The sequence below is a fragment of the Branchiostoma belcheri genome, unplaced genomic scaffold, assembly GCF_001625305.1.
Source record: "Branchiostoma belcheri isolate BF01 breed outbred unplaced genomic scaffold, Haploidv18h27 scaffold211, whole genome shotgun sequence".
Lineage (NCBI taxonomy): Eukaryota > Metazoa > Chordata > Leptocardii > Amphioxiformes > Branchiostomatidae > Branchiostoma > Branchiostoma belcheri.
Genome location: NW_017803614.1, coordinates 279,578 through 291,709, shown reverse-complemented (window position 1 = coordinate 291,709; position 12,132 = coordinate 279,578). Strand labels below are relative to the sequence as shown.

The 12,132-nt window shown below is 40.2% G+C and overlaps 2 protein-coding genes across 3 annotated transcripts; one reads left to right on the top strand and one right to left on the bottom strand.

The window, feature by feature from the left end:
* The first annotated feature begins 164 nt into the window (after positions 1-164).
* Positions 165-5,732, top strand: LOC109469925 (thioredoxin-like). Of its 2 annotated transcripts, none has more exons than XM_019768687.1 (5): positions 165-351; positions 2,298-2,402; positions 3,359-3,418; positions 3,923-3,988; positions 4,429-5,732. In XM_019768687.1, exons 1-5 carry the CDS (start codon positions 253-255, stop codon positions 4,492-4,494), a joined length of 396 nt encoding a protein of 131 aa, XP_019624246.1. In that variant the 5' UTR covers positions 165-252; the 3' UTR covers positions 4,495-5,732. The 2 variants fall into 2 exon arrangements, with proteins under 2 accessions (XP_019624246.1, XP_019624245.1); XM_019768686.1 differs by having other exon boundaries at positions 3,923-4,003.
* LOC109469923 (MFS-type transporter SLC18B1-like) lies at positions 5,321-10,322 on the bottom strand. Its single transcript, XM_019768685.1, has 14 exons — positions 9,911-10,322; positions 9,457-9,554; positions 9,167-9,240; positions 8,783-8,927; positions 8,199-8,267; positions 7,748-7,838; positions 7,354-7,427; positions 7,133-7,231; positions 6,915-7,021; positions 6,476-6,571; positions 6,159-6,233; positions 5,847-5,940; positions 5,530-5,576; positions 5,321-5,395 (listed from the first exon to the last, which is right to left on the bottom strand). The coding sequence occupies exons 1-14, from the start codon at positions 10,320-10,322 to the stop codon at positions 5,353-5,355; spliced, it is 1,524 nt and encodes a 507-aa protein (XP_019624244.1). The 3' UTR covers positions 5,321-5,352.
* Between the last annotated feature and the right edge of the window lie 1,810 nt (positions 10,323-12,132).

Below are 12,132 nucleotides of genomic sequence, written 5' to 3'. Positions count from 1 at the left end.
ATATATATTATGTATACACGTCAACTTAATGCAGAAACTGTAGTACATGCATAAGGTGTCAATATCCTTGCTATATACCTGATAGCTCTGCAAAGAAAAGAAGATTATAAAAAAGTTATGGACACCTGTTTGGAATGGACTAGTCCATAGACCTTTTTGTGGTCTTTGACGCGTGAAGTGTGGCCCTATGAAGTTGCCAACCTGGCGCCCACTCAAACAGGCTACACTTGTTACTCACTAACTCCTCTCAAGATGTGTTCATACCGGGTGTTCTTTGGCCTAGTGTGTCTCACGGTGCAGTTGTCTTTCTCCGTGTGCAGTGCCGAGTCTGTGCAAATGATCGAAAGCAAGGTAAGAGTTCCATTCTTCGTCATCTGGACATGAAGCAAACCTGTAACACCAATTTGTGACCACCATGATAGCTGAAGCAGTTTTTAGAATCTATCCAGTTGCTTGAGTAACGTAACTGTTGTCTTGTGCATTACACCTGAAAATTTTGCCTCATAGTATTGTTTTGCACTAACCAGAACCATTGATGAATACAGTACGAGGAATAAGCTGTGCCTAGATGTCACATAACGTTTCGTATGCAGAAAAAAGAACTATAGATCCCATGTCCGCCTGTTTGTTATTTTACGTTTCGCGTGAATGGTTCTCTGAAGCTGCATGGCACGGCAGTTTTGTTGTGTGTATATATAACATGACCATTACGTCTCACAGGTCTGGAATTTGCCCTCAAGGTAGCCCGTCACAGAAAAAATTTTAACTTACATTAGGCCACACCGCCTTAATTTTATGGATGATATCCTCTGAAGACCCCCAAACTAGTGCGCGCGGGCGAATAAAAAAAAATTCCGGCCAAAAATAAAAATGCTACTAAACCACGGGAATACAAGGCTGGTATTGTGAATTCGCGTCAGTACACAGCAACGTATACGACAAGCCGGCACATGTTGGCTTTTTGCGGAATTTATAAATAGGCACTGTGTGTATATACTTGAGTTCTTGAGTTGTGGAGCTTCGCTAGCCTGGGTGCTCGGCTCCGTATTGTCGCTAACCACTATGGACTACTCAGGCCTAGAGCCAGGCCAGGGCCTCGGTGGACGTGATCTTTTTTTTCGACTAACAAGCGAAAATCAATGCACGCGCGGATGTCATCCATAAAATTAAGTCAGTGTGGCCTTATAACTGTTTGCATAATGATGCATGTATCTAGTTCTCATCTGTGTTGGTGGAAGCCATAGTTATAGAATTTGAGCTTAGTTCCAACACGTTAAAAAAGAAACTATAAATTTTCGGTCGATCCCAAATTTCGTCAGATGTATGGTCCCCCAGCTGACTCTCCTTGCATGATATTTGATATGTGGATAGGCCGGGATGACACCACAAAATGATTTTAGGTCAAGTAAGTTATGTGATCATGTGCATAATTAGTAAGGAAATGCTAGAATAGGCTTGTTTGTAAGATAAGATTTATTGTAGAGTTCTTGTTATTTGGGTACTGAATGTCATGAAATGGTATCGATTGCACAAATGAGAACCTAATTTGTATCCTCAATGACAGACATTTATCATTTGTAAAGGTTAACATCATGTATGAGCTATCTACATGTATCAAACTAAGACATTTGATATGACGTCACTTTATGAAATTCCGACCTAATAAAGCTTAGGCAATTGAAAATAATTTCAACGTATGCTTATTACAGTTTTTAAATTATCGTTAATTAAATAACAAGGGTTTGTTTAGTTACTCTATTTAGTCTACTTCAAGTTTAATCTACGATAAACATGATACAACAGCATGACATCAACTTTTAGCACCTCGGAAGCTCGCAGTCTTAACCCCTCCTGAATAAAATTCAGGATTCTTCCGCACATGGTATGATATTCAAAATCTGAACTAGAAAGGTAACATTTGCAAAGAAAATGCATAATGTTTACCTTCACATAATTATTGTATTCTCTGTTAATTCTTACTCTCTACGTATTACTACACATATTCACATATTATATGGTGACAGCAGTCTAAATCCGTCTTACTTTAAAATTTGCAACATGATGTAACCCAACACCAGTTACCATAGTGAGAGACGGTCTGGTTCAGGTCATTGACCAGGTCAGAGATCAGTGTTTGGAGAAGAAGAGAGAAGAAAAAAAAAACAGCAAAAAAAATGTTTTCCTTCAGTAAACACAAAACGCATTGTATTGTATCGTACTGTATTGTATTGTAATGTATTGTATTGAAGGCATATTTTAACGACATTCTTTCTAATGACATCAATTGAAAAATGCAGGAGGCATTTACCGACTTTATGAAACGGAACGAGGACAAGCTTACTGTAGTGAACTTCTATGCGGCTTGGTTAGGTCCATGCAAAATGATTGCACCGGTGTTTGAGGTAAGCAAAATCTGTCACATTGAGATAGTGGCATTACCTTTATTATAAGTTAACCAACGTTAAACCAACAAGTTCTTGTTCATATAGTAAATTTACAAACTTGAGGCTTATTCTTACAGGATTTCCGCAGTGCTCTGAAATATTAGCAGATATGAGCAACTACTTTATTTGAATGAATTACTCTTTATCCAACCAGCAGACTTGCATCGTGTTACTCTGAATTTTGTTGAATTTATAGTTTTTAAATTTGCATACAAAGTAATACAAAAACTATCGTGTTCTAGAAAAGCATGTGCTATGCAGGATTAGTGTATTAATGCACATATACAAAATGAAAATACATTGTGCATACTGTGAAAGCAATACATTTACATATTGTCAGTTCAATCTAGGCTAATCCCTCGTTTACCAGTTGTACCCAGTAGGGGATAGGGAGTACCAAATCCCTCGTCACTTTGCTCTCTGCTCGGGTTAAGATATGAGCGTTGTATTGGGGCCGCGAAAGACCAAGAGGCCCAAACAGAGGCAAAAATGACTGGGTTGTTGCGCAGGGATGTTCCCTATTTTTTTTTTTAACTTGACACGCGCCTCCCCTACCGATTCCCCGGGATGCGCAATGGTTCGGCCCCCTTCATCTAACCGGCGACAACAGAGTGACACCAGATGGGGTGTGTGCTACCTTACCCTCCCTGCGCGCAAAGCAACTCGGGATAGTGGTGGCGACTAACAGTATTGAAAGGACTCTTTGAGCAAAACAAGAACTCTCTTATTGGTTTCTTTTACGGATATACAAAAATATTAAGATTTCCATAAATTATCTATCTTTATATATGTTAGGTTGTGAGTGACCGTCAGATTTGCAAAAAAAAAATAACATGAATTAATGCATCACCACCAAAAGTAGCAGTAAAGAGTTAAGACCGGTTTGTCCAGCTTTTCATCATATTTTGTCACAGGAGATGGCAGCCACGATTCCTGGGGTGGCCTGTGGAAAAGTGGACGTCGATGAATCTGACGTAAGTAGAGTTCCACTATCTTATACCTTCGCCAAATGATGTTAACCTTTAGGGAATAATAAGTTTTTCTCATCGAATTACTCAGTGTGCAAATAAGATCTTTCTTTTCACGAATTGTATGTGTTGATCATATTATCATTAAGAGACAGTCGTAACTTAGCAGCATCTAAGAAGGCATCCATCTATCTCGACAGATAATGGTAGTATTCTAGGTGTAATGTTGTGGCTGTGTGTAACGTCTAGTGTGGATAATCAGCCCTATCTTTGCATGGCAGTCTCGGCCGGCCATAGTTGAGACACAACAATGTTGAGATGTTTTGTGCACGTAGTTGTGGTTTCTCTTTTCGCCTCTGGCGCTTTCTCTTCAACTGCTCACAACGTTTGCTTGTGCCTTTGGTAGGTCAACACTCAGTAACTGTGTGACACTGTGTATGTGTGCGCTCGTGTGTGTCTACTTATTTAGAAAGTTATCATGTTATTTACCCATATATCATTTTCATGAAGGACGTTGCAGCGGAGTATAAAATATCCAGTATGCCAACCTTCATTTTCTTCAAATATGGCGAGAAGGTACTGTCTGCATTTGTAACTAGTTCATCTTGTGTCCTTGAGTGAGCTATTTATACGTTAGCTATATCTTCAAACAATAGGTCAGCATTGCAAACGTTTTATTCCATTTTTATACATAACTTTTGCTTCATGATTTCAAGGTAACTAGCACCGTCAATAAACTAACCATATATGTTCCATAATGAATTTGAATATTATTTTAGATATAATCATCTGATCCCAGTTTACATTTCTTTATGTTACTTGTATAATTTTCTTTTGATACAAATTATATTATGTTATGTTGTATTTCCCTGGGTCCTCTTGGAAATCAGCAATCAATGTTAAAGGGGCCACCAAGTGTTATTCAAGATGAGATAAACAAATAAACAACAGTTAATGAGCTGTCCATAAAAATATCCTGAACCCTGATGAAGTGATTGTTGTTGTTGCCATTACAGGTTGATACGATGGTGGGTGCCAATGCGGACAAGTTACGGGGGTTGATTTATCGGTATGCGCGGTGAACGGCACGATATATTTACCTTTGTTCAGCATATTTGACCATTTAAGATGCATTTCTTTCGATTCCATTAGCATTGTTGAACATTAATGACTAAGATGCCTTGTGTTTGAGCATACTTAAACATTAAGATGCCTTGTCTTAGAACTTAGTTAAACTATAAGATGCCTTGCGTTAGACCTTATATGAACATTAAGATAATTGTATCAGAGCATAGTTGATCATTAGAATGACTTGTGTTAGAGCACAGTTGAACATTAAGAACATCGTATTAGAGCACAGTTGATCAATAGGATGAGATGGTGGGTGCCAATGCTGACACATCGTATTTTATCTATCTTTTTGTTCAGTTTTGGTTGATTATGTCAATCTGCTAGACCGCTGTTCTCATGATTCATGTACCTTATAGTTTGAATATTCTACTGGTGTGTTACAAGCAAATGCGGACTGGGTCCATAAGGTGCAAGACCCGTTAATGAGGCTCTATTCATTCATTTATAAAACTCACGACCTTCTCACGAGGATGACGATGGTCAACGACAACATGAACGCCAGCGAGCAGGGTCGTTTGGTATCGCCCTACCACTCGACACTGAGGAAGACGGCGTATCTCTGTGGCACTGTTTGATAGTACAAAGTATTAACATACCCATAGCTATTTACATGCCCCTGAGTAGAAAACAGACATCAGCTTCACCCAAAACCCGATAAAGAAAAAAAAAATTGCAGCACTGTATGTAGATTGACACCCATTCAGTGGTTTCTGTAGAGTTACCTCCTTTGTATATTATAAGAAAAATTTAATTGGTAATGTATCAGATCTAGTCATCCCCATATAATTAATATTCAGAGTTTATTTAAGTTACGTTTGAGCTTCCTCCTTAGTCGATGATCCAGCACGACGTCTGCAAAAAGAATGGTGTCCACTCGTAAATCGACCTGTGTATCAAAGTCGACAACATCAGAAACTTAAACAAGGACGTTTAGCCAACTATTATTCCAGATAAGAACAAGAATTCTTGTATTTGACAAGTCTTACCTCCTGCACAGGTTTTCACAGATTGTAAAAGCAACCAACAGTAACATCTGAAATTCAAACGTTAGTCATTATTTTCCAAAATCATTATGATTGACGTTAACAGTGAAACAATTTATCATGAAAGCTTACTTAAGACTTACGTAATGGAAGTGAATTCCTCTGACCTGGGCAAACCGTTTTCAAAGGGCGAAAGTATATTTTCAAATTGCAATAGTAGATAAATACTTTATTGCATCTAAAGCTATTTGAATGTATCTCGGTATTTCCTTGTTGTTCAAATAAAAAAAATCAGTACCCTCACAAGCTAAGGTACTTACAGAAAATAAGATAAACCCTGAGAACGCTGTTGTGGCCCAGGGCAACCCAAACTTTTCTACCAGCGCACTGCTCACTGTCGGTCCCACAAACGACCTGAAATATCACAGGCAAGCATCTTATTCAACAGGGTGATGTGGGGAGGTATTCAGATTATCCATCTGCGTCTTACGACCAAAATGTAGACAATAGTGCGTTATATATGATAATGTTGTTTATAAGTGCAAACATTTTGTTACCACGATTCAAAAACAGTGTAAATTCCACATATCTGCTATGCTAATATGCTAGTGAATGTATTGTAAGTAACTTACCCCATGCCCATAAATGCACTAAACGCTCCGGACACCAGGCCGTAAGTAGCAAAGTCAGTCTCCATTCCCGCATCACTTTGAACAGCAGAAACAACATAAAAATTCTAATAGTATAGCAAAGATTGATTATAGTGTAGCTTAGCTATAAAAAAATGATTTCTATAAAATCTCTTTTTAATAAATAATGGGATTGACACTTCAAGTGCAGATGGGTGCAGGACGCACTTGAATGTTGCTCATAGTATGTCACCTTTTTTGATGTCAGTATTGTTTATGACTGTTTACGACAGCAAATAACCATTGAGTAATGAGTGTACCTGGCCCCCCAAAGCATCACATTGAAGATAGGTGTAACCACTGCGCCTATGGACATCGCTATGACGACAATGCCAAGGATGTTAACCCACAGCTTTCTGAAAACAAAAATATCACCTGATGATTTACATTATCCACTAGCCAAGTAGCACATCTAAAATCTTAACAACATGACCACTTTGCGTTTTGTGCTTGTTTTTATTTTCAGGTAAACTTTTATCTCGCATATTATATTCCAGTCATAGAATCAAGGATCAAACAAATCCAAATTTTGATCTCCGAACAGTAGAAAGAGGGCCCAAGATAGTAATGAAATTCGAATTTATGTACTACAGTACGGTTTTCCTTCATTTACTTGCATGACTTGTTTGCAGCTATTATTTATAGCAACGTACATATAGTAATATGTATGAAGAGCAATGATAGGAGCTGCAAGCGTACTTGGGCAGAATGGTGAGGTTGTCTGAGAGAAGGGGAGACGGTCCGACCAGGAGCGCGCCGACTGACAGAACCAGCAGTCCTAACGCCATCATGGTCCTCACGGTGTTCTGTAACATCAACAAGTAACCGCTAACGACACACCTCTGATATATAGGGATTAGTTCCTCAGCATTCCCCTTTAGCCAGATAAATATTGGATTCAAGTTGTCAACTTTTACCTTTTTGTCGGCCAGCCACCCCCAGACTGGCGCACAAACGGCGTACACTGAGGCCAGCAGCAGGAAGAACAGACCGACTTGGGGAGGGGTGACACTGAACTGGGAACAGTGGGCATGTAATATTCTTGATTTAGTCATCATGCATCACATATTTTGCCGTAACAATTTGATATGTTAACCGTGAGGCTATAGACGTATATGTGGTGAAAGAACAGATTTACCTCTTTTGCAAAGTATGGCTGAATCACTGGCTCAAGATAGTTGATATCAGCGTAACCTACAACGGTTATCTCACCTGCAAAATAAACAAGACATACACGAGTAGGTTTAAGATCACACATTTAACAACCTTCGTTGTCATGTGGTAATGTCAAAAATATACATTGTATGTACATGTAGATACATTATAAAATACTTACAGGCCATAATGACAGTTGGGATCTTAAGGAAGTATAGCAGGGACACGTCCTTTTTCCCACTCTGTTCATTATCTGTGCGAAAAAAAGTGGTTTGGTAAGTAAAAAACAGTAAAACAGAAACAACTACGTAAATGGATAGAATGCGTATATTAGAAACGTTCATTAACGTCATGAACGTTATTATTATTACACTCACCGATTTGTGTGGGGACCAGGACAGCCAACACCGCACAGCAGCTGAACATCAGACCCCCAACCGCGAAAAACGGCAGCTTGAACCCGCCTAGCTGGTGTCAGGGTTAAATAACATCAACATCTTTGTCTAGAAAAGGAGCCAAATTTGCAAACTAATCTACTATGAACAGTAATGCGATTGAATGCGTCAACTGCAGAGTAGCGATTATTTGATAGTATGTATACTGCTGAAAATAGTCATTATTATTTGTACTTTTCAACAACATGATTCAGTATTATGAATGTGATTCAGTATAGATTAACTGACTGATACAGTACGGCACCTTTATTGCAGCACATCTGTTACCACACTATAAAACATTGAATGTACAGATAATATGTCATGCTAACTACATCTAGCACAAGATATCCGCGTCGTCCAAACCCCCTACAGAAACAGACATGTTCCTCACGTTGTACAGGGCACCCCCGATGGGAGGACCTGCCATCATGCCGAGTCCCATGAAGATCTCCAGGAGTCCCTGTAGTGGCGAGAAATTAACATTGTGGTTAACTTCTTTCTTTGACGTTTCTACTCAAGGAAGTACAGTTTACTGGTGCTTTGTTCAAACTGCAACAACAACTGTCAATTGTACTTTTTTGTTGTGTGGGGCTGTTAATATATAAGTTACAAACTTGAGTGCAGCGTCACACTGTCCTTGTTGTGTTTTCATGTTTTGAAGAATAAAAAAAAAACAATACATGGTGGAGCACTTGGCAGCAAATCCAGCCGATGCCGTGTTTCACACTTTATAAAACACACAATACAACACGACAGTAGTCATAGATATAGGCAATACAGTATAATACTACCTTACAGGTTAAAATTGTTGCCTCTCCTCTTCGCAAATGTTTGGGAACAATGTAGCTCATGTGCTCTAACACAGTCGTCACAAACTATTTTGTATAATTCCAATGCTATCAACGTTATCCGCACTCACGGCTTTTTGGATTTTCCACAAGTGAAACAAATGGCAAGAGCGAACGTCTTTCTCACCATGACCTTCGCCACATTGTTAGGGAACTCGTGAGTGAGGATGGTTGTGGAGGCAGTCCCATGTGCGGAGACGCCCAGAGCCTCCAAAATCCGGATGGCAAAGCAAAATGCGATGAACGTCGTTCCTTCCATATATTCTAAAAGTCTATGGACAGAGGGAAAAAATACATGCCGTCTATGATCGTAACGGTATATCAAGGGACAGAGTAGGGTAAAATTCATGAACAGCAACAGTATAATCAATGGGAGGAAAAAAAGTGTGTTACACTGATCAGCATTTGCTGTGCACTTGCATACTTCACGAAACTACTCAAGAAGTTAGTTCTGTGCTATACTGTACTAGTATATTATATATTGTAACTGTTCAGAAGATAAAAGACTTACCCAAACAAAAAAGAGCAGCTCCCACCCACAAAGACCCCACTGATCAACATGAATCTCGACCCGATTCTTGTGATCTGTGGAATGAAAAGGACACATGGAAAGAAAAATGCAAATTTAACGTTTATGGTCTTGAAAAATAAGTAGACAGAAAAGGGCAGAATCATTAACGTCAAAAGATAAACATGATTTGATGATATATTTCGCCAAAAACACAAAGAAAGTATCCGCTATTGCATGGTTAGACATGCGCTAGTCCAATAAGACCCCCGGCATGTGGTACAGATACTCACAAATTTGCCGAAGACCAGCCCCCCTAGAAACTGGATTGCACTAAAACATCCGAACACAAATCCCACAGTAGTCTGCGAGGCTCCTCTCCGTAGAGCCTGTAACATGTATAGAACGTTACTATAATAAGAGCTGGTGCTGAATTGGCATGACACAGGTGCATAGATATCCTGACTAAAATTTGTCCCGAATACAATAAAACCAAACGATACTTAATCGAATGTTTCCTTTTAACCATACTTTTACACCTTTCATTGTATTCCAATTATTACATCAAGGGTCACAATAAACCAACTTTGATCGCTGATCTCGGGATTGCCGTCTGTGAAAACGGGCCCTAACCGAAATAAAGACACAAGAAATTAGACCAGGTAATCAATCTTTCTGACTTATTTATACAGTGTGGAGAGAACCAATGTGCGTATATATATTGTTGTTATTGTCGCTAACTTATCTCATCCGGGAAGAACGGAGTAATTATAGCGGAGCAGGCCATGCCTGAGAAGTTTAGAAAAGCGACACAGAGGAAGGTCAGAATCTGCCTTTTGGATGTCTTCGCACAGCTGAAGCCCTCTTCTTCTTTGGAAGTCTCTATTTCATCATGAGGAATAACTTCGGGACATTTGTCCCTCACAGTACCATATGTCATAACCTCTGGGTTACGGTCTGTGTCGATCTGTACGTGTCTGTACGTGTTCTGCCCGTGGTCGTGGAACAGACGCGCCGACTCGCTGTCGTCCTGCTCCTGCTCCAAGTTCCAGTCCTGTACGGGCTCCTGAACACGGTCTGTGTAGAGCTGAACGTGTCTGGAGGCGTTCTGTCCATGGAGCAGCCGTGCCGACTCGCCGTCGTTCTGTTGTTGATCCATGTTCCAGTCGTGTACGGGCTCCCGGGGTCACGCCTTGTACTTTGCCCCGGCGTCGGTTTGGTGCCGTAGGTCACCATGACGTCATCACAAGGAGCGTTGAGTACTTTTATTACCTCTTGTCCTAGTAGCAGGACTTCTTTATTTCTACTTCATTTGCTGACAATTTTAATAATACGGAAATTATTTGTACCGTCCCCTTTGCACAAATAAGGTTTGAAAACCCAGCACAGTTTTGTTACGGTGGACAAATTTCCATTTCCTTTCCTTAACCAAGACCACCACATACTACTAGACACTGCGAATACATTAAAACTATCAATTTCAGAAACACATACAGAATCGTAAATAAGATAAACTCCTAATTTTTAGTAGTCACCATCACTCATCACATTTTAGTAGTCCCCATCACTCTTTGCGGCAACCCCTTAAGAATAGTGGAAATCGCCAAGGTATTAGGCGTCTGGCTTCAGTCGAACCTAAAATGGGACACACAAGTCAGTGAAACAAAAAAAGAAGGGCAACAAACGACTTTTTATGTTACGCAGGCTTAAGTCATTTGGAGTCCCAGTGGAGGACCTTGTGACAGTGTACTCCGGCTTCATAAGACCGATCCTTGAGTACTGCGCACCAGTGTGCCACCACTGCAACGATGGAGCGAGTACAGAAACGTGCGTGCCGGATCATTCTGGGACATAAGTACACAGACTACACCTCGGCGCTGCAGATGTGCAAACTAGAAACACTTGAGAAGAGACGGGCGACCCTCTGCACCAAGTTCGCACACAGCATGTTCGCATCGGAACGCACAGCAGACCTCCTCCCCAACACACGGCGACAGGAGCACGGCAGAAACCTCAGAAACTCTGACCAAATGACTCTTGCGCCTTGCCGCACTGCTCGGTACCAAAACAGCCCTGAACCATCTCTGCTGAGACTGATTAATATGAACAAATAGTACGTTGTAAATCAACCACACTCAGGTGTTTAGTAATTGTAATATTTTATTTTAATACTTGTAAGATTTTGTGCTATTTGCTAAATATTGTGTTGTGATTATCTCATGTACTATATATGTAAATGAAACGTACTTTAGCCTGATGACTGCGATGTTTTATATAATAAACCACTCATTCATTCATTATTAGTATGATTCAGTTGGATGACAAAGATGTACTCTGCAATGATTCCGTATCATAAAAATATATGGCACATTCTCATATAAAGCTGGGTCCATACAAGCAGGCCCCACAGATATTTACATAATTCACTGCGGCTGACGCATTTCTACAACACCTGTGCAACATGATGTAAATGGCTAGTCATCTTTTATAATTTCAAAGTTATTGTAAGATTCTGATATTGCATCATTGTGAATCTTACGTTGATTCTGTACACTACACGCATTTGCCCACTGGCTTCCATAAAAAGCACATGAACACAACAGGACACGGAGGGCAGAAAACAAAGTTCATGGTGGTAGCAATCTCTTCTGGACTGGACTTGGAGACTCAGGTACACAGAGCTTCACGCTACTAGCCTCTGGCTCTCACCGTCGGTTGAGTTCACATGATGGACCCTGAGAAGGTATGGAAGAAACAAGCCTAGGCTATCGTAGAAGTATGAAGAACATGTAGTTATGAACTACCAGATGCAGACAGAGATCAAGACTGTGGACACGTTTTGCTATCTAGGTAGCAGAATTCTGAGCAGTGGATCCCTGGACGCTGAGGTGACACAGCGCATTGGAAAGGCAAGTGTGCAATAGGGGCTGCACGAGCAACCTCCATGGAGGAGCTCTGCAGAGCTCCTC